We start from the raw sequence: 23,464 nt of genomic DNA on the forward strand, positions 1-23,464 counted from the left end.
GCCTGGCCTGAACAAAACAAAATAAATTATTGATCATTGTTAATTTTAATCAATTTTTTTTTAAAAAGTCATGTTAATCCTAATTGCGTTTGTTTGGGATATTCTATTTAATTTTTTTTAAACTTTTGTAATATGTGGTTTTTTAATGTTGTACGCCGCCCTGAGTCCTTGGGAGAAGGGCGGCATATAAATCCAATAAATCCAACCCAATCCAATCCACTATCTATTTAGAAACTTTTAAAAATCACAAATAAATCTGCACTACATAAATATTTCTAGTACAAACCTACCTTAGGGAAGACAGAAATAGCAGGGAAAGAAGTGAGATTCTCCACGGCTTTCTCCAATATGTATTTATATCACCAGTAGCATCATTTTGACTTCATGAATGTAGCTTCTTTTGATTTTAGCTGTACAAAATGTGGACTTGTTTTTTATACATGATCCTAAATAAATAAATGGATTTGTTTTCTGGAACTCCCTCTAAGGAGATGCTCCAGGTCACAGACCATTCAACAGGAAAATGGACAGAGATAACTGCAGCATGTCTAATCTTTTTGCAGGGTTTCCAACAACATTTAATTCTAACATGAGGATGGATCTGTGCCCACGAACCAAGATTGGCCAGGATGACCTACCAGGCAAGTAAACGCAAGTTATTATACATACCTTCCTTCATATGAACTGATATGGAGCATCTTTTTTAAGGGCTGTTTATTTTTGTTCCATAAAGTGAATGCGGCTGAAAGAAGCTGCTTTATACATTATTTAATTATAGAATCATTTATTATTTTCAAGGCGACACACCTTTATATTTCTAATGTGAACTATTAAGAAACTTAACTGCCTTAAATTGAAATTTGAACAGCAGCAAAGTTGAATCAATCAGAAAATACACATCGAAAGAAAAAATTGCAGGGTAAAAAGATCTCACTACATTGTTTTGGGGTTTATTTTTTCTTCTCAAATATTTGTATTCCTTACTTTAGGTTATGACTTAATTTCGCAGTTCCAGCTTGATAAAGCGGCTTCCACAGGCATTATCCAACATGTGGTGGGATCCACATCTTTACAAGTTGCTTACAAATTAGGCACCAAAGCAGACTTCAGGATTCCTACTAGGTAACATTTTTAAATTTATTTTCCTTATTATTTCTATTAAGAGTGTCTATTTATTTGAATGGGCAGCCATTTTGAAAAGAAATAAATTGTGCAGTCTAGAAAGCTGGAGACTGTGAACTTAGCAGCCATTTTGAAAACAAAGAAATTGTGCAGTCTAGAAAGCTGGAGACCATTAACTTTAACCCCCATCCCAACCATGAAAGCCAATTGGTTGACTTTGGGCCCATCACTCTGACACCAACTTACCTCACAGGATTGCTGCTGTGGAGAAAATAGGAGACAAAAGTGTGTTGGATATGTTTGCCACCTTGAGTCAGTGTAAAAATAATACAGACAAATCAAATAATACAAATCAAAATAAATAAATAAATTACCCTTCTCACGTTGAGGAATAATAGCTACATTTAATATCCTTCTGTACCATTATAGTCCTGGAAAATTTAAGGCTATTAATTGAACTACTACGAGTACAAAGAAAGTTCCCCAGTAGTTTTGTATACCTGATATATAGGTACTGAAGATTATGAGAATTTTGAAAGTGTGAGAGCAGAGTTTGTGTGATCATTCTCATATACCCTTCACATATTCACCGAATAGGGAGAAAATCACACAGGCAAACACTACCCTATAGTTCTATCACCACTTTTTAAATGAATATGTCTTAGTTTTTGTTCATTAATATTTATATTCAAGTCTATATAGAATAGAATAAAATAGAATAGAATAAAACAGAATAGAATAACAGAGTTGGAAGGGACCTTGGAGGTCTTCTAGTCCAACCCCCTGCCTAGACAGGAAATATATACATATATACATATACATATACATATACATATACATATACATATACATATACATATACATATACATATACATATACATATACACACACACACACACATGTTGTATTTTTGCTGATAGATAAATAAAGGGAGACTAGTATAGACCTATTTCAAGCTATTTAGTTCTCATCAGCTAGCCATACCCTTACTGGGATTCGAGCTTATGCTATATTACATCGTAGGCAGACGTCTTAGCCATTAAGCCACAGGCTCTCCTCCTTATCAGCTGAAGCCAGGGAGGAAGGTATATATTTAGTGTCACAACCCCTGGTATGCCCCAATTATGGGAGGAAGCTAACTGCTTCCTTAGCTTAATGGCTAAGACGTCTGCCTACGATGTAATATAGCACAGGCTCGAATCCCAGTAAGGGTATGGCTAGCTGATGAGAGCTAAATAGCTTGAAATAGATCTATACTAGTCTCCCTTTATTTATTTATCAGCAAAAATACAACACAAATGTACAAAAGGCAACAGTAAAAATATTGGGTTTCTGTCGTGATGGACTCTTGTGACGAGCCGATTGACAGATATGGAAGCAGTTAGCTTCCTCCCATAATTGGGGCATACCAGGGGTTGTGACACTATACACACACACACACACACACACACACACACACACACACATCAGTACTTCTATTTTGGTAACTTCTTTCCAAGTATCTATTGGAAATATATAATTGGGAATGAGAAAGCATTCCTCATATTATAAGCGGTCCAATGCTATTTTCCTTAGCTTTTATGAAGCATGACTGTGTCAAACTTTCCATTGCCAAACTTTTAATTTATTTTGGAATTAAAAACGAAGCAAGGATATCAGACAGCTTTAAACAAGAAAGGCTATATTCTGATAAAACATGTTTCTGCTCTGCAGAGTAAACCATTTAAACCTTTGAAGTATTTACCCAGCAATCAGAATCCTGTGTTGGCTGTCAAGCGCTCATGAAATCTGGCTTAGTGGGGCATCAAGACTTTCATTTTAAGAGTTAAATTAAAAGGAGGGTGGGTGTTCAACCTATGAATTGCAGAAGAGATCTCAAATAAGTTTAGAATGTATTTTGTTCAGATCGCCTAACCTGAATGTGAGTAATACATTGGTCCCTAAATCCAGCTAATAAAGCTGTTATTCCTCACCACACTGCACTATCATTTATTTTTACATGAAGCATGTAATTATTTTTAATATTAGCCTGGGACACAACAGTGGCCAGCTATTATGTGGGGAATGTGTGAGCTTTTCTGTAATTTGTCTCGATATGGTTGAAAGGGCTCTGTTATTTTCTTGAAATTTAGGTCTTGGACCTACCGCCATCTAGCGGCTGTGGAAACTTAGTGTCGCTGTTCACCAAAACTGGTGCTGAAAAATGCTCAATTATTGTATTGCTATAACGGGTTTCGGTAGATCAGCTTTTTCCTCTCATTGCATTTGTGCGATTTGTAACTGACTCATTTTAGTGTTGTGGTGGTTTTATTCTTGTTGTTGTAATCCCTAGAAAGAGATGATTATAATTTAGTATGACTGTTGCTGTTTGTTTTAAAAATCCTGACAAATTTCCCCTTGAGTGCGAGGAATAGCAAAAAGGTAGTTGGAATTATGGCTTAATCCTTAAGATTAAAACTACTACTAACAAAAGAAGGAGTGTAGCAAGCCTCTGTCAGATGCATCCAAATATGAATCTAATCTCTTACAAGCTTTATTTCAGCATCTATTGTGTTTCCTCCTCCACCCCCCCTCCCCAGTTTCCAGTTTCCTATTTATCCTCCTGTGTTTCCAACAATAGGCTTTATTTTATTGTTTTTCATGGGTTTCTTTGCAGCATAATAATAATATAAGAATTGCACTGTGGTGAATTTTGCATTGTGAGAAAAATGTTAATGTAAAATTAATTTGGAGGTAGGCTTAGGGGAAAACTGTCATATAGATAAGGGTAAATTCAATTATCGTATTTTGCCAAAATCCCTCATATCAGAATTTATCACCAGAAATTGAAGGGAAAAATAAGAATGCATCTTCATAGCTTCTTACAGGCAACTTAATCCAGAAGAGGTTATTTACAGCTCAGCTTTATTAATTACTGATAGGAACCTTTCTTTTACATAGTAGCATTTTTCAAGCAGCTTTGCACATTTATTCCATTCATAAACAATAATAGGTACAAATAAAAGCTACCTCCAATTACCTCCACTAGACCGATCAGATCCCACAGATTAGGCCTCCTCTGAATTCCATCCGGCCAGTGTCGACTGGCGACTACTCGGAGGAGAGCCTTCTCTGTGGCTGCTCCGACCCTCTGGAACGAACTCCCTGTGGAGATTCGAACCCTCACCACCCTCCAGGCCTTCCGCAAGGCCCTTAAAACCTGGCTGTTCCAACAGGCCTGGGGCTAAAGAGCTCTTGCCCCCGTCTCGAATGGCATGACTGTTGTATGTTTTTAAATTATGTATTGTTATGCTTTGTTTTTTAAATTTCTTTTGTCTGTATTCCCCTTCCCTAGTTGAGTTGTGAGGCACCCTGAGTCCCCTTCGGGGGAAAAGGGCGGCATATAAATGAAATAAACTGAACTGAACTGAACATTTTCAAAACTGAATAGATATGTAGAGTCCCACAATTATTTTAAGGCTTAATTGTATTAAAAAAGATTTAACAGAATAACAGACTTGGAAGGGACCTTGGAGGTCTTCTAGTCCAACCCCTGCTCCAGCAGGAGTGGATGTCCAATCACTTCTTCAAACCCTTCAAAGATTGGTCAGTGGGGTAATATTCAAGTATACTTTCCACACATATCCAAACATAATTTGTTTAAATGATTTCTTGAGTTTGAACAGACTGCAATCTTTAAGAGGAAAAAAGACTGAAGGATATATTTGCAAACATGAATTGAAGAATGTAAAGCCTTTTTTCTTTATTGCAAATTCTCTCATTTTTCCTGCAGGTTTTTGTTATGAGTGGAATGCTTGCTTGCTCTTTTCATAATCGTTCTCATTAAAAGCTCGATTAGAAACACTGCATTCTACCAAAAGCTAAAAGATTAATAATGGAATTCTGCAGCAGTCCTGTAAGACTGTAAAGCCCTTGAGTTAATATGAAAAATTGGATTGCACAAGTCGTATATCAAACAGTAAACCTCCTAATGGATTGTTTGCAATCTTCCAAAAAGAATGGGATTTTTTTGGGGGGTGGGGTGGGGAGAGTCTTGGAACTTAGTTGTAAAGGAGTTGATGAATTCTATGGGTAGACATTTATTTATTTATTTTAATTTATGTGTCACCTGTCTCACTGTTGAGTGACTCTGTGGGGGCTTACAACATCATGAAAATGGGAATACAGAATAAAACATTAAAACAAAAACTGCAACAAGAATGGGATGGTGCCACAAGAACAAGTATTCAGAGACTCAATTGTCAGTAGACTTTTCTTTAAGGTAGAATAGCAATGCTTAATGCTTTAAAATAAATCTCTTCTACTCATCAATGCTTTAAATGTGGTTGCAACGTTCTTCTCTTGTGACAATGTATAGGGCTGCAGCATTTCATACTTGAGTATGCCTCACTGATGCCTTGACAGCATTTTATTTTTGATCAAGGGCTCATATAGTCTAGTGAATTGAAAAGTGCTGAACAATTACTGAGTCCAGTTTTTAAAATGACATTAACTAAAATACTAAAATAAGTTCCATTTATTTCTCTACTTCTGAATAGTTTGCTTTTCTCTTCTAAGTAACATATTTTTTTAAATCATTGTTTGTGATATTACTAGACGAAGTGAGCATATATAAAAATAATTTTAAGGAGTAACTATGGAGAATTTAGAGGGCACTAAAAATATCAGGATTAGAATGAGGGTGTTGTTTGTACTGTTTATTAAAAGAGTCTATTCTGTCTTCGTGGAAGCTTGCAGTTAATTAATGTTACTTCATCTGTCTTAGCTTATTTGTTATGAAATATTCTAATAAATAAAATAAAATATGTTTACAAATACTGCATCAGGAGTAGGCTAATAAATGCTAACATGTATATTCAGTATTTGTTAGCATTGGCAAGATTCCTTTCCGAATAAATAATTTTTTGATTATTACTGACTGCTTCCAATTTGCATATCTCCAAGGAAACCTTGGAAACTAATAAAAACCAGAAGTTTATCTGTTTTGTTTTTCTTTTCATCCAATAAATAAATAAACTTCTTATTGCTGGTGCATTTTCCAGCAATAACTGGGCATAATATAAATTCATATAGCAATAGCAATAGCAGTTAGATTTATCTACCGCTTCATAGGGCTTTCAGCCCTCTCTAAGCGGTTTACAGAGTCAGCATATTGCCCCCAACAACAATCCGGGTCCTCATTTCACCCACCTCGGAAGGATGGAAGGCTGAGTCAACCTTGAGCCGGTGAGATTTGAACCGCTGAACTGCTGATAGCAGTCAGCTGAAGTGGCCTGCAGTACTGCACCCTAACCACTGCGCCACCTCACCTAGCCTGAATTTATCGCCTGAAAGAAGTGACATATATTTTTCCAGTTAAACTAAGGGTATCTAAAGTCGTTATTTCAGTATGTGAATCCAAGGTTTGGATTTCAGCCATAATCCTTGAGGGAAAATGATTGAATGTTAATCTGGTATGTATGTGAGACCGCACTGCCACTGCACGAGAGAGAGAGAGAAAAGTCCCACTATCAATCTGGCTGATTCAATTGTCCAAAATATGAAATGCATATGATCATCTAACATGATGCTATGCTGAGTCATATGAAGGGATTCTTATGAACTGATGCATGGAGTTGTGATTACTTCTTTGTTTCTTCAATTGATTTATTAATATGGGAAAGTCTAGAAGGAGAAAAGGAAGTAGGTATAGCATAGAGGAGCAAGGATGTGTTTATGTGTGTATAGGAATGTATAGTGAAAGAAAAGTAACCATAATGTATATTTGAGTGTAGGTGTATGTATGTATATTTGTCTAACAGGTATAGAAGAGAATATACAAACAGATACAGATTGATATGGAGGCAATAGCAATATGAAGGAAGTAGCAGCATGCAAAACATTTAAAATTCCACCTCTTTTAAAATGAAGCACTCTGGTTTGAATTCGGATCCCTTGTTTCAAGTCCAAAACAGCCTGTGTGGAACAGGGACGTGCAGTCACTAGAGGCAAGGGAGGCGGAGCCTCACCAGTCTCCTCAGGAAAAAGAAAGAAATTTAAATATTTTTTAAAAATAATTACAGCCAAGATAGTTGCTACCAGATTCCAGATCACAGTGGCTTGGTGTCTGCTTAGTGTTAACCAAAGCAGGAGGCAAGAGAACTCGGGGCCTCTTTTCCATAAGGGATTTTTCACCTTCTAAAAGTTAAGAAAGAGTTAAAAGGCAAAAAAGTTCAGATGCAAAAGAGGCACTAATTCTCCTGCCTCCTGATCTGGAAGCAGCCAATCATGTTTTCTTGAGCATGCTTACGTTGGGCGGGTTATTTCAGAGGGCGTGCTTCAGAGGAGAGAGGAGTGGGGGAGAAGGAGGAGGCTCGCTCTTTGCTGCAGACCTGGGCGCTTGGCGGCTCCTGCGATGCAAAGTGCCACGCCGCTGCCGCCCGCCGCTGCCCCGGTCTGCTTCTCCAGGCTCTGCCGCTGGAAGTCCCGGATCGCCTTTGGGGGAAGGCTGGTTGAGAAGTGGAGCGAAGCTTCTCCGCGGCCTCCCGGCGCTGCGCAGAGGCTCTTGCAGGAGCGTGTGCCAGCGGCCGGCGGCCCGGAGCGGCCCCGGCTGTGAGACAAGCGGCAGCTGCTGCTTTAAGCGCTGCCTTGACTCGCAGCCGGGGCCGCTCCAAAAACTCCCCCCTGCATGGGGGGTGGTCATGCATGCATGGGGGTCAGGTGTGCATGCACAGGTGGGTGGAAACGCATGTACGTTTGATAGCGCGCAGACACAATTTTGGCACACCTTTAGAAAAAGGTTAGCCATTCATGAAGACACCACAGGGGGAAAAAGTAACGCATACATAAGAACCAGAGGAGAAATGGATTAAGGTTTCTTTATAATAAAACGTGTGAATTATATTATTGATACGAAACTACAAACCTTAGGGGAGAGATCAGAGGGGCCATATCGCATCTAGGAATGGAGGGTGAGATTTATTCATTGCTTTCAGCCCAATAATCTATCACTGAAGCTAACCTCAACCGCCATTCCAGATGAGTTAATCACATGCTCCCGGAATCATCGGTGGCCGCTAACAGAAAAATTTGACCCCCTTTTCTTAATCAATTAAAAATTCCTTGAGACGCTTTCTGAAGAAAGAACAAAGGCACATCCATGGAAGAAGCCAATTCCTCAAGTGAGAAATTTAGCATAGCAAAGGCTACCAATGGAAAACAATCCATGGAGATTCTCAGTCATCCAGGTCATGGTTGACCCAAAGGTGCTTTTTCAAGAGGCAACCGAACTTTCTTATTCTTTGTTTGAAGAGGTTTAACTTCATATCCAAGAAGCTTCTTCAGCTCTGACTGGATGGTGGGGAATGGAAGGATTTATATTCCTTGAGGCAGCTGGTCATTTGCATCCTTTTTAGAGAGTCATTGAGGCCACTTGGAGGTTTATCTGTGTCCTCAGGATCACCTGCAAATGGGTGTGGAGGCTTCTTGGCTGCAGAATGTTTTCTGCCCTGCCTCCCTTCACTGTTGAAGACAGGTGCAGGCTGTTGGGGATGAGTCCATATTGTCTGTATCTGAAACTGAAGTGCAAATGGTTCCTGTAGTCTGCATTTCTTTCTGGAAATCCGTTCATACATGCATACCATTCAAAGGGTGTTCATTCCAAACTGCATAGCTAAATGATTATGGAGATTCTCAGTCATCCAGGTCACTAAAGGGGCTTTTTCAGGAGGCACCTGGACTTTCTAGTTTTTGCTTTGAAGACATTTCACTTCTCATCCAAGAAGCTTTTTTAGCTCTGACTGGATGCGTGACCAGTCAAAACCGCGCTTGACTCAACTGCGCCCGACTAAACCGTGTCGCTGACGTCATCAACAGGGCGACAACAGCGAGCGCGGAGAAAGAAGGGCGCTTTAAATAGCGCTTTGAAAGCAAGCCGATTCAACTTAAGGTAAGGGTTAGGTTTAGGGTTAGCTTTAGGGTTAGCTTTAGGGTTAGGTTAAGGGTTCGGGTTAAGTTTAGGGTTAGGTTAACGGTTAGGATTAGGATTAGGATTAGGTTTAGGGTTAGGTTAAGGGTTAGGTGTAGGGTTAGGTTTAGGTTAAGGGTTAGGTTTAGGGTTAGGTTTAGGTTTAGGATTAGGTTTAGGGAGGTTAGGTTTAGGGGTTAATTTTAGGTTTAGGGTTTACAGCGTGCTTCTGTCTCCGCGCTGTTGTCGCCCTGTTGATGGCGTCAGTGACGCGGTTTAGTCCGGCGCAGTTTAGTCGAGCGCGGTTTTGTCTGTGAACTGACTGGATGTTGGTGAGTCAGAGCTGAAGAAGCTTCTTGGATGAGAAGCGAAACGTCTTCAAAGAAAAACCAAGGAAATCCAGTTGCCTCCTGAAAAAGCACCTTTGGGACAATGGAAAACAGGAAGGACAGATATTCAGGGCGTGAATAGTATTGGAATGCAGACTTCAACTAAAGCAAATCTGAAGAATCTGGTACAGCCAGGGGGGTGGGGGAATCTGTTTTAATTGTACATTATTTCATCCAAACTACAACTTTGGAAGGGAAAATGATGTAGAACATGGGACAGCTTGATTTAATCAGTAATCTGATTAGCGCTCTTACACAGTACTTTGGGATTCATCCATAGCTCTGTTTTGTTATTGGTAAAAGGTTATGAGCTTCTAGGCCTTGTCTGGATTTAATTCTTCCAACAAAGAAAAGCTAATATTGTTGAATCTCTGTCAGCCTCTGTTTTGCTGCTTGCTTTCGGCTGCCATTGAAACGGAGAGGGGGGGGCATTGTATTTGGGTGGGGATGTGTCAGTGCAGGAGTGACTGTAAAAAGGGAGTTATTCTCACCATCTACTGTACATGCTGCAGATAAAGGATTTGCCACCAAGGTGAACTGTCCGGCATACTAGCCTGATGAGGCTTTTTGAAGATGTCTCCCACGTGACACCTGTGGGGTGCACGGATTGGACTATGGGATGGGGTTACCAAGGGGAGGGGGTTGGGTCACATATTGATATTTATGCTTACGCGTGCTTTTGCCTCAGATCTTGCTTTGCCTAGCTACTATCTACTCATAACCAGTAAAAGTACTCATAATTCTGCAAAATGGAGTCGAGTGGTTTCTTTCTTGGTTACTGAGGGAAGCAGCCCTGACAATCTCTCTCTGACAGTAAAGTGGAATTATTGGTTCATATTCATCATGAGCCGAGGTGGCGCAGTGGTTAGGGTGCAGTACTGCAGGCCACTTCAGCTGACTGTTATCTGAAGTTCAGCGGTTCTAATCTCACCGGCTCAAGGTTGACTCAGCCTTCCATCCTTCTGAGGTGGGTGAAATGAGGACCCGGATTGTTGGGGGTGATATGCTGACTCTGTAAACCACTTAGAGAGGGCTGAAAGCCCTATGAAGCGGTATATAAGTCTAACTGCTATTGCTATTGCTATATAAGTCTAACTGCTATTGCTATTGCTATTGGGATGGATCTATTTGCTAATGTTATCTTTAGGTAGTGGCCTCTTGATCTTTCTTTGAAATGATAATGTACCTCAATGTCAAGTCAACCTAGTCAGCAGCCTGTTCTATTTGCATTTTTATAGATCCTTGTATCCTCGAGGACTACCAGATCTATACTCCATTCTGACCACTTTTCGGATGACTGGGGCTACAGTTCGGAAATCCTGGAGCCTATGGCAAGTTTTTGATTCTTCTGGAAAGGAGCAAGTTGGACTGAAGCTTAACGGACAAGCCAAATGTCTTGACTTCTCATATAAAGCAATTGATGGAAGTCTCCAGACAGCATCGTTTTTGGATTTACCTTATCTTTTTGATTCCCAGTGGCATAAAGTTATGGTCGGTATAGAAAAGAATTCCGTCACCCTTTATATCGACTGTGCTATGATACAAACTTTAGCCATAAAACCAAGGGGGAAGATCAATATTGATGGCTTTACCACATTGGGAAAACTGAAAAATAATCCTCAGATTTCAGTTCCGGTAAGTTGTAGACATTTCCCTTCACAGCAAAAAGGTTTTTCAATTTTTAAAGAAATTGTATATGGTAATAGAGGATAAGAGTATACTATGCTTCAAATGGAACAGTAAGAAATGGCTCAATAGTTTTGACATCGTAAAGAAAGAGTATCACTTAATAAGGTATAAAGGCTGAAACATCATTATAACTTCATTATAACTGAAATGGTTAATGGTTTATTTTATTAATCCAATTGAATGAATTTTCTCTAATCATCATCATCTTTTAATCACCCCCATAATCCCTTGCAGTGTGAAGTCTGAATGGAGCTGACTATTTACTGGCTGGATGCCCTGCCTGTCCCCAATGCAGAGTTACATTCAGCAGATATATTACTCATCTTGCCCAGCGATAGAAATATCTGCCTCTATCTAGGATTGAACTCACAGCCTCCTGATTGTGAGGCAAGAGCTCCACCTCTAGGCCACTGCACCACAATTAATTTTCTCTAATGAATTGGTAAATATGACAGTATACCGGTTGTCGTTGACTTATGACCCCAATCGAGCCCCCAAATTTCCATTGCTAAGCAAGTCAGTGGTTAAGTGAGTTTTGCTCCATTTTATAACCTTTTTTCCTGCCACAGTTTCCAAGAGCAGCTGTTAAGTGAACCATGCGGTCATTAAGTGAATCTGGCTTTTCTCATTGACTTTGCTTGGAGCTGGAAAGATTATAAATGGTGATCATATTACCATGGGACAGTGCAACTGTCATAAATGCATGCCAGTTTCCATGCATCCAAATTTTGATCATGTGACCATGGGGATGCTGCAACACAGGGGTGGGTTCCTGCCAGTTCTAACCTCTTCTATAGAAGAGGTTCCACAAATCTACCATGCTGTTTAGAACCGGTTCCGGCTCCCTCCCTTCACCCGTCCGCACATCATCAAGATGAAGAGTGAGAGTAGGAATTCTGGGAGTTGAAGTCCACAAGTCTTAAAGCTGTCAAGTTTGAACACCCCTGGGGTTTTTTTCTAAAGGGTGAGGGGTGCACCCTTGTAGCTTGATAGATTTAAGACTTGCGTGCTTCAAATGCCAGAGTTTCTGAGCCAACATTTTGGTTGCTAAGCAAGAACGTTGTTCAGTGAGTTTCACCACATTTTACAAGTTAGCCACGCCCACCTGGTCACATGACTGCCAAGCCACTCCCATCCAGTCACATGGCCAGCAAGCCACTCCCACAAAGCAGGCCACACCTACAGAAGAGGTTCTAAATTTTTTTTGAAACCCACCACTGCTGCAACAGTCATGTGAAAAATGGTTGTAAATCACTTTAAGGTCATGAGTTGGGTTGGATTGGAGTGAGGTGAGGTGGGGATAGAATGTCAAAAAAAGGTAATATGAAAGTTATAGTTTTAAATGGTTGTAAGTTGAGGACTACCTCTTCGTATTAATCAGGCTAAGATGGCTGACTCTTCCTTGCAGTTCCCTGTCTTTTGGTTGTTACTATAAATACATTAGGGACACGGTGACTCAGTAGCTAAGACACTGAGCTTGTCACTCAGAAAAGTTGGGAGTTCAGCGGTTCGAATCCCTAGTGCCGTGTAACGGTGTGAGCTCCCATTACTTGTCCAGCTTCTGCCAACCTAGCAATTTGAAAGCATGTAAAAATGCAAGTAGAAAAATAGGAACCACCTTTGGTGGGAAGGTAACAGTGTTCCATGCGCCTTCAGCGGTGACTCATTGGCTAAGACGCCGAGCTTGTCAATCAGAAAGGTTGGCAGTTCAGCAGTTCGAATCCCTAGTGCTGTGTAATGGAGTGAGCTCCCATTACTTGTCCAGCTTCTGCCAACCTATCAGTTTGAAAGCATGTAAAAATGCAAGTAGAAAAATAGGAACCACCTTTGGTGGGAAGGTAACAGTGTTCCATGCGCCTTCGGCATTTAGTCATGCTGGCCACATGACCACGGAGATATCTTGCGGACAGTGCTGGCTCTTCGGCTTTGAAACAGAAATGAACACTGCCTTCTAAAACCCGGGAATGATTAACATGCATGTATGACAGGAACCTTTACCTTTATAAATACATTTTTTTAAAAAGGTCTGAAGAAGTGAGCCTCTTCGGTCCAAGGAGGCTTGTCCCATATTGCATGAAACTGTAAAGGAGGGTACTAGCTCATACTAAAGACGCGTGGATTCCCCTCTTCATTCTTTTCCAGTCATGCATTGACAAGAGGAGAAAGTGAAGAGTAAGTTAATTACAGACCAATCTGTGTAAAATTAGTTACACCCCATAATTGGAACCTTACCAATTAGGCATGGGAAGCAAAGGCATGTATATATGTGATTGCTTTTTACTTCTTCTGACGATACCTGAAAACAAGGAGAATATTCAAATATATTAAATATGATTTTCAACGTGCATCCATGAATAAAGTCCTTTTGGCATCAGGAGCAGCCCCAAATGATTCAGAATCTAGTTATTAGTAGGCATTGTGCAATGAGAATGTGTAAGGAATGTAATAGAATATTATCTAAAAATCCCAGAATCTGGGGGGAAATGAAAGCAAAATCACTGACAATTATTGTATGAAACATTAAAAAAAACACACCAAAGAATGAAATTGTGAGTGCTTCAGAGAAAAGCAACTTTCTTATTATCTTTTTTGACAGTCTGTCCCCACCTCACCCCAATCTCGCCCAACTCAAATCATGACCTTATTTTATATGAACTGAGTTTTCAGGATTCCAGTTTGATAAGGCATTCCATTTTTTTTAATCCCAAATAAACTTTCATCTTTATTTGATATTCTGGAAGAAAATGAACCATAAAATAACATATTTTCCTCTATCCATCAAATATAACTTGAATTTAACAAAGTCATTGACAGCATATTCATATAGCATTAGAATTCTAGTTCTCCAAAGGGGAACAATGGCATGATTCTTTCTGGAATAATTCATCTGGAAAGATATTACTTGTATAAAGTGGAAATATACACAAGCCTAGTTTTTTTTTAAAAAACTCAATAGGACTAAATTATTAAAAATTGCTAGTTTATTTTTTTTATACATCAGTGTTCTGACCCCCCTTCTCCACTCGTTCAAAGACGACAGGCAGACAGACTTAAAAAAACTTAAAAGGAAAGAACTAAATTATTAAAAATTGCTAGTTTATTTTTTTTATACATCAGTGTTCTGACCCCCCCTTCTCCACTCGTTCAAAGACGACAGGCAGACAGACTTAAAAAAACTTAAAAGGAAAGAACTTTATCAGCCTCGACTCACACTGGCTGCGAGCCCAAAAATAAACATAAATAAAGTCTCTGGCAAGAAGATAACAGAATGCAAAACAAAATCTCTTACAAAGCAATTCACTTCTCCAAGTGTCTCTTTGAATCAGGGTTACAGAAAGCAAATCACTTATCCAAGTGTCTCTCACAAACAAACCACGACCGATAAATGAACGTTGACTTCTGCAACCAGGGCGTGGCACCATCCTTTTATCTCCAAAAGACAACACTAACGAGCCCAGCTGCATTGTTAATCTTGCATCCCGACTCAACTCACAGCAAACGTCTGCTGAGTCACAACACATCAGTATGCGAAAAGTGTGCATGAAAGGGAGCTGCTCAGACTGTGTGAAACAAAACTGTGGGCTTTTTTTGGCATTATTTGTGGTCTGGAGAGTTAAGGCATACAAAGGGTGTTCTAACATTCTAGATCATGGGTGTCAAACTCGCGGTGTCACATTGCCATCATGTGACGTATTGCGACATTTCCCCCCTTCACGGAGCTGGGGTGGGCGTGGCCTCTACATGACGCATCTGACCCACTGGCTGCCAGTTTGACACACCTGTTCTAGATGCTTAAGGTAACAGTGCAGTCTTTAACACTCTAATTCCAAAACTGGATCCTGTCCCTGTTAATTTGGGAATGGAGTTATATGGAGTTTAACATTTGAAGTGACCTTCAAGGTAACCAAAGTAAAGTTGTCAATCAAAGTTGATAAAAATAAAATGAAATAAGCTAGGGATTTTATCCCTTGGAATTGAATAGGCAAGTACAATATACAAGAACAGATTTTCTTCAAAGAAAATACATTATAGAATTAGTTTTTTTTGTCCTTTGGTTGAGTCATATATATTTCTGCAAATTAGTATTTTTGGTCGGAATGAGTATGGTAAATAATATTCTTGGAAATGGTCCTTAAAGGTGAATGTCTAAACAAAGACTTGGGTTGTTAGCATTTCCTAAGCTTCATGTAAGAATTAATCATGTACTTCATGCAAATACAGGTAGTCCTCAAGTTATGACTATAATTGAGCACCACAATTATGGTCGTAAGTTGCAACTCTTGTTAACGTGGACCATCAAGTGACCAGACCCAATTATACAATCTTTATTGCAGCAATTGTTAACCAAATGTGACGGTTGTTAAGTAAACCCATTGTTTCTTATGGGGCAGGTTTCCCCCCCCCTCCCCCAGAAACCAGTAGTAAAAGTTGGTTTCTGGAAAAAGCGTGACAAATTGTGGTCATGTGACCACGAGGCATTGCAAATGGCCCTACATGATGAGGCCTGCTTGCCAAGAGCCCAAAATACAGTCACATGATCATTGGAGGGGGAATGGAACAGTTCCTAAGCAAATGATCATATGTTGAGAACTATCTGTATGGGGGGGGGGTATGCTTTGGAAGTATTGTTTTCATGTGGCCAAGCTTGTATTGCTTACTTTTACCTCTGCTGTTATGATCTGTTCCAGCCATTGTGGTCCAGAGTTCATCCTCTGAGCGTGAAGATCTTGTTTCAATTTTTAATTTATAATTGCCAGAGAGTTGGTCATCTCTGCTTCCCAGCCTCAATTTCCTATTTGTGAGTGGTGTCAGTTATTAACTATATCATAAAACTGTGAGGATAGGAGTGAGGAAGTCATGCAATTCTCATTCCCCAGGCTTAAGGAAAGGATACCATCAAAGCAATACCTTACCAGCTTTGGTTCCACCACAAAACCACGCTCGACTAAACCGTGTCCGACTAAACCGCGTAGCTGATGTCATCAACAGGGCGACAACAGCGCGGAGACAGAAGCATGCTGTAAACCCTAAACCTAAAATTAACCCCTAAACCTAAACCTAACCCCCCTAAACCTAATCCTAAACCTAACCCTAAACCTAACCATTAACCTAACCCTAAACCTAACCCTAAACCTAACCCTTAACCTAACCCTAAACCTAATCCTAACCCTTAACCTAACCCTAACCCTAACCCTAACCCTTAACCTAACCCTAACCCTAACCCTAACCCTTAACCTAACCCTAAACCTAACCCTAAACCTAAACCTAAACCTAAACCTAACCCTTACCTTAAGTTGAATCGGCTTGCTTTCAAAGCGCTGTTTAAAGCGCCCTTCTTTCTCCATGCTGGCTGTTGTCGCCCTATTGATGACATCAGCGACGCTGTTTAATCGGGCACGGCTTAGTCGAGCGCGGTTTTGATGGGTCACGACCAGCTTTAGAGTGGTTCTATTGCTGAATGATGATGATCAATAATCAAGTATCAGTTTTATAAAATTTCTCTTTTTCTTGCTCTCTTCTCAGTTTGAGATCCAGTGGCTGATGATTCATTGTGACCCCCGGCGCCCTCAAAGAGAAACATGCAGTGAACTTACAATCAGGAGCTCGGTAATCTTAAGGGCAAAGCTTACTTTTCAAGTTTAGAATACAGGTAGTCCTTGGTTTACGACCATAATTGAGCCAAAAGCTTCTGTTGTTAAGCGAGACATTTGTTAAGTGAGTTTTTCCCCATTTGATGACTTTTCTTGCCACCATTAAATAAGTGAATCACTGCAGCTGTTACTCACATGGTTGTTAAGTGAATCTGGCTTCCTCCTTGACTTTGCTTGTCAGAAGGTCACAAAAGGGGATCCCAGCATCCTGGAACACAGCAAAGATCATAGATATGAACCTGTGGCCAAGCATCTGAACTTCGATCACATAAGCATGGGGATGCTGCAAAGATTGTAACCATGAAAAACAGTTGCATTTTTCAATGCCGTAGTAATTTTGAACGGTCTCTACATGCACTGTTGTAAGCTGGGGTGGGTTGCTGGGGATTCACAGGCGTTCAGGAGAATCTCTAGCTAAGATTCTGTGCAGTTTGGAGAACCCCCAAAGCTCACTCCTGGCTTGCCCCGTCCACCCTGCCCCACCCTTCCCAGGAGTCCCCACAAAGCCCATTTTAGATACAGGTAAGTGCAGGGCACAGGTAGAGGCTTGGGGAGGGTGAAAAATGGGCCTAGCGCAGTGTTTCTCAACCTTGGCTACTTGAAGATGTCTGGACTTCAACTCCCAGAATTCCCCAGCCAGCGAATGCTGGCTGGGGAATTCTGGGAGTTGAAGTCCAGACATCTTCAAGTGGCCAGGGTTGAGAAACACTGGCCTACCGGAAGTTTGGGAAGGCTGGAAACAGGCCCATTTCTGTCCTCCAGAGAGTCCCCAGAGCCATTTGCATTTTTGCCATCCCGGAGGCTCGAGAAAAGCCTCTGGATCCCCGTCTTGGTGCAGGAGGCTGACTAGGCCCTGCCCATCATGGCCACACCCACCCAGCAACCGGGCAGAGAACCCCTTGCTAAAATTTTCACCCCTGGTTGTAAGTCGAGGACTACCTGTATTCAAAATGCCATAATATATTTCCCTTTGAAAGCAGAGCTTTAAAAAAAAAAGTAATTCAGGATGGGAATGTCCTCTCCTTGCCCGACTGAAGCCCTTCGCAGCACCGATGAAGGCAGGAAGCGCTCCCAGAAACTGCACAATGCTAAAAGCAGGCCAAAGGGTTAAAAAGCTGGAGTCATTCAATCCCTCCTTTCTAGACATCAGATTTCCCTCCAGTCTAGCTACCCTCCTCCACCACTCATCTGTGCAATAGCTGCGCTTTTTGCTGGCTGTGCAATTTGGAGGTATTTGGAGAGTCTGTGTTCTTCAGTCACCTTAAAACCCATCTGTGGCCATCGAAGAAGTAACCATGGCTAGCTCAGGCTCCTGCACAAAGTTTCCCTGGCTCTTGTGGATTTGTCTGCAAGCCATTTGCCTTTGTCGAGCACAAGTGAGTTTTGCTTAACTTTTTTTTGTTATTCTTTTCAGATAAGCCAGACAATCGTAAAGGTAAGTCTTAAAACAGAAGGATTCCTATTCAATTGAAGCATCTATCAACTACTTGCTGTTTGATTCTCCTTTGGGTTGTCAACCAATTAAAACAATGTGTATATTTCTAGTGATGCTGCTCTATTGGAAGAAGGTATGTGGTTATGCCCAGCTGGAGAGCTTCCTAGAGGAAGCCCCCGTAAAATAGATTGCTTGACATATTATAGTTTGAACCTGCACTGAGTTATTTTTCCTAGTTGGTGCGGCTTCACAGGCATCCTCTACATCAGTGTTTTTCAACCTTTTTTGTGCAAAGGCACACTTTTTTCATGAAAAAAATCACGAGGCACATCACCATTAGAAAATGTTTAAAAAAATTAACTCTGTGCCTATATTGACTATATATAAAGTAATTCTCTTGAATAGGAATCAAATAAACAAAAAGAAATTATTTTATAATTGTTCATATTTCTGTTTACTAACCCTAACCCTAAACGCGGGGCCGCAGGGACTTAATAGAGGCATCCCTGTGGCATCCCGGCGGGTGTTTTTCCCACGGCACACCTTACACTATGTCACGGCACACTAATGTGCCGCGGCACAGTGGTTGAAAAACACTGCTCTACATAATTCAGAGTAATCTAATTAAGATCAACAAGTATGAATAGTTTGGGATTCATTCTACGGTACCGATTTTGATGCTTCCCTGCCCCAGATTATATTTAGTACCCTTCTGCTTTAAACCAGAATTTTTAGTCCAGGGAAGCTCATTTGTTTTAACTCCGTGCAATCCACAAAGGAGGCATCCTTCGGATTAAGTTAGTTGGGTTAATTATCACTTCAGCTCCCTAAGCACTTCTTATAATTACAAACAGGATAAGAAAAAAAGGGATCATTTCCTCCACATTTATCTGTGACGTGGGCTTCCAACTGATCTTAGTGATTGTGAATATAGAGCCAAAATTGATTTTTTTTAAAAAAATAATTACCTTATAGTGATATACACAAGTAACGGTACCAAGATAAATAAATGGAAGAAAGTTGAATGTGGAATAAGGCACTTTTCTGTGCGAAACACAGAATGGGAAATTTTCTGTGAATTTCACTGGGCTCACTTATTTGAGCATTCTGAAGAGATGATATGTTTCCTTATAACAGTCATTCATTGTTTTGTGAAAGAATTCTCTGGTGGCCGACACACTGTAAAGCAGAATCACATATATACAAGCATTCTTTTATGGGCTTACATTAAAAATAGATGAAAAGCTCTCCTTTTTTTAAAATGAGGAGCCGAGGTGGCGCAGTGGTTAGTGCAGGCCACTTTAGCCGACTATGATCTGCAGTTCAGCGGTTCAAATCTCACCGGCTCAAGGTCGACTCAGCCTTCCATCCTTCCGAGGTGGGTGAAATGAGGACCCGGACTTTGGGGGCGATATGCTGACTCTGTAAACCGCTTAGAGAGGGCTGGAAGCCCTATGAAGTGGTATATAAGTCTAATTAATAAATAATAAATAAATAAATAAAATCAAGTCTTCAAAGAATGACAGAATATCAGCTGAGAGTTTACTTAAAACTATTAATGTGCAATAATGTATTTCTCCGAAATGAAATGCTAATCTTTTGAAGCACAATGAGCAAATCCAAATTGTCATGACTTTTATTTGCACAAACTCAAGTTGGCTTTTTCAGACACTAAAAAGAAAAAAAATTTCTACCTTTGTTTTTAATAAAGAAAATGAATGTGTACTATGCAGCCTTATGGCTGATTGCGAGGTGAAGCAGCTTACTTTGCAAGCTACAATAATGACTCTTCTGCGTAATGTCCGAATTAAAAAAACACCCCTTTAAACTACTGGTTGTGAGACTACTGTCTAAAGCGGAAATTCTCACATTCTGAAATTAATAGAAAACTGTTTTTCCTCTCAGTGTGAAGGTACAAAAAAGGGCCTGTTAGAAAATCATAGAGCCTCTACTGTGAAGTCAGAATTTCATCACCAAAAGAAAACTGTGTGTCTTATAGGCCTTGACTTCCCTCCCCTAAATTATTTTTTGAAAATGAATAGTTTGGAATTTTCCAAGCCTCTTGGGGCTTATAAAAGTAGTTTGAAAGAAAGGAAGGGATCAAGGAGGGAGGGAGGGAGGGAGGAAAGGAAGGGAACAAGGGAGGGAAGGAAGAAAGGAAGGTTTTATTAAGTCTGGATATCAGCTACACAGTAATGACAATTTTACTTAAATTCATTCGTGCGGGAGCATTTTATTTTCTCTATCTCAAATTGATTTCCCATTTTACAAGGGAGTGAAGTTAATGGGGCACAATTTTAATCCACCCGACAGTGGATTATTATTAATCTACAGTGAGAAGACACCTTCTTTTCCTGTTTAGAATGAAATTGAATTGAATTTATTATATTTCTATGCCGCCCTATTCCCAGAAGGGACTCAGGGCGGCTGAATGAAAAATCTAAATGAAAATCTAAAGCATAAAGCATTTCATACCAAGGTTATTGCCTTAAGGGGTGCTTTCCATTAGGATTTACTGTAAATTGGTGGAGAATCTCAGTCATCCAGGTCACAGTTGTCTCAAAGATGTTTTCCCCCCTTCAAAATACACCCAGACAGCTTTTTTTTTGTGGAAGAAGAAGAATACATTGTGCTTCTCATCCAAGAAGCTTCATCAGTTTCAGAAACTTCACCCCACCATCAAAACTGATGAAGCTTCTTGAATGAGAATCAAAATCATCATCATCATCATCATCTTCTTCTTCTTCTTCTTCTTCTTCTTCTTCTTCTTCTTCTTCTTCTTCTTCTTCTTCTTCTTCTTCTTCTTCTTCTCCTCCTCCTCCTCCTCCTCCTCCTCCTCCTCCTCCTCCTCCTCCTCCTCCTCCTCCCCTCCTCCTCCCCCTCCTCCCTCCTCCCCCTCCTCCTCCCTCCTTCTCCTCCAGGAATAAAAACAGACTAGTAGCCTTTTGAAGGAAAAAGCACCTTTGAAATTTACTGTAGACATAGGCATAAATTCTGTCTCTGCCCACTTCCACTCACAGAGATACATATATATATGCATGCACATCTGTCCCCACACACCATGTGTCAATCTGTACACCTCGGATTGTAATTACTCACATTTGTCACGAATTACTATCACACAGATTAGAGCAGGAACATATTAGCCAATCAAGCAAGCTGAATTTGATTAGGTTAGTCAGAACATCTTGTTTTTGGTTCTCAATTGGTCCTTCCCCCTTTTATAGGATGGTTTGAGTTGTTCCTTCTTCCTATTTAAACAGTTCTTTTTATTCCTTGCCAGAGAGGCCCTCCAGGTCCACAAGGCCCCCCTGGCCCCCCTGGCCCTCCAGGTGTTCCTGGCATTGATGGCATAGATGTAAGTATAGCTTGTGCTGCGTGGTGACAGGCAGCATTCAAGACATTCCTCCTCCAGTATTATACAATGACACTGCTGTCTCTCTGAGTGTATTTAGCGTGCAATACATTTGGGCCAGGGGTGGGTTTCTCGCCCTGTTCCAACCGGTTCGGTTGGAACGGGGCCGGCGGCGTCCTTGTGCACGCGCGTGGTGCACGCATGCGTACTAGCGTCTGCGTGACGCTCCAGCTGCTCCTGGAGGATCGCGCAGGCACTGTATGCGTCCTGCGCATGCGTGGAAGCGCGGAACTCGTCAAAACCGGGTAAGGACCGCGGGCGGGCGGACGCGCCCTTCGCCATTCCCGAAAGTTACTTACTTCCGGGTTCGCCGACCAACCGGTTCGCAGGGACCACCGCAAACCGGTTGAAACCCACCCCTGATTTGGGCACATCTCAGTCATGACTCATTAACTGGTATTAGGAGGTGCATTCTTTAACCCCAAAACATGAGAACTGATGGTGTGAGCTAGAACAAATTCTTTTCTGCAGCTGGATCAGTTCCATCATATAATCTGCAATTTGCATTAGGGATTCCGCAAGATTAGTATTTATAATATGCAAATTCCATGTTCATTGCAATTCTGTCTACTGGCCCTAAGAGTTTCTCCATGCAATGTGCACGTGGTGGCACAGTGGTTAGAATGCAGTATTGCAGATTAATTTACTGCCGACTGCCAGGAGTTTTGGCCTTGAGTTTCAGCTCAAGATTGACTCAGCCTGCCAGCCTTCCGATGGTCGGTAAAATGAGGACTCAGATTGTTGTGGGGACAATAGGCTTACTCTGTAAAACCACTCAGAAAGGGCTGTAAAGCATATGGAGTGATATATAAGTCTAGGTGCTACCGCCCATGTGTATTACAGGAACATTTATAACATCTATATAATGTATATACAATTTACAGATATAATTATAAGTGCTACTCTGTTAAAATGAATTTCACGTGGCTGTTACTTTCTTCTATCCCATTAGGGAGACAGAGGCCCTAATGGCCCCCCAGGCCGTTCAGTAAGTAACTGAGAACAGGTAGCATTTTAAAAATATCTTCTTTTTAAAAAATATGTTTTTATTGGATAACTGAATTCATTGATACGCAATTCATTGCTATAGGGTCCTGATGGCGATGCTGGAAAACCAGGTGTCCCTGGATTGCCAGGAGTACCAGGAGCTGATGTGAGTATAAATCTTTATAGTATCAATCTATGGTATCATATAAATCTTTGTGGTCTCATTCTAAGCTGTTTCTAAAAAGGTTCTTTTGATTCCGAACCTATACTGGGTGTGAAAGTGACGAGCTGCATTTCTTGAAACTGGGAGTCCTTTATTTCACAATTCCCTTAAATTCAGGCAGAATACTATAGAATCATAGGGTTGAAATGGACGTTGTGGTGTTCATCAAGTGAAATCCTCTATCGAGTGCCCCAATATTCGTACTATCCTAGACAAATGGAAATCTTTTCTTGAAAACCTTCAGGGTTGGGCCATCTATATTTCAAAAGGTAGTCTGTTCCACTGCTTAATAATCAGGGAATTATTTTTTTTTTCCTTCCAAATTTGGATCTCTCACTATAAAGGTTTTACCCAATGGTTCTTAACTTACCTTTGAGTATTCTTTGGCCTATGTTTCTGTCGTTTGAAAAAAAAATATTTCAATGCTTGAAAAAAATAATGTCTAGGAGGTCAGGACTTGGTTCATCAGCACAATCACCCTCTGAAAACTGAACTTAATGGGACAAAATGTGATACAGTGAGAGGAATTAATAATGCTGTGGGAGGGGGGGGAAGCCCCTCTTAATATTTCCCCCATTGCCAACTGCTCCATTCCAAACTCTTCTGC

At 40.6% G+C, this 23,464-nt stretch overlaps 1 protein-coding gene across 1 annotated transcript in view; it reads left to right on the plus strand.

Moving 5' to 3' along the window:
- The first annotated feature begins 589 nt into the window (after positions 1 to 589).
- Positions 590 to 23,464, plus strand: part of COL9A1 (collagen type IX alpha 1 chain) — a 96,855-nt gene continuing 73,980 nt past the window's right edge. Inside the window, exons 1-8 of the mRNA XM_087719044.1 lie at positions 590 to 641; positions 990 to 1,122; positions 10,696 to 11,092; positions 16,670 to 16,753; positions 18,212 to 18,232; positions 21,516 to 21,590; positions 22,600 to 22,635; positions 22,738 to 22,800. Of these exons, the coding sequence (XP_087575170.1) occupies positions 590 to 641; positions 990 to 1,122; positions 10,696 to 11,092; positions 16,670 to 16,753; positions 18,212 to 18,232; positions 21,516 to 21,590; positions 22,600 to 22,635; positions 22,738 to 22,800 (861 nt within the window). The remainder of the gene's footprint in view (positions 642 to 989; positions 1,123 to 10,695; positions 11,093 to 16,669; positions 16,754 to 18,211; positions 18,233 to 21,515; positions 21,591 to 22,599; positions 22,636 to 22,737; positions 22,801 to 23,464) is intronic.

Source organism: Thamnophis sirtalis, unplaced genomic scaffold (assembly GCF_051295495.1).
Source record: "Thamnophis sirtalis isolate CommonGarterSnake01/CBP01778 unplaced genomic scaffold, rThaSir2_p1.2 scaffold_6, whole genome shotgun sequence".
Taxonomy (NCBI): domain Eukaryota; kingdom Metazoa; phylum Chordata; class Lepidosauria; order Squamata; family Natricidae; genus Thamnophis; species Thamnophis sirtalis.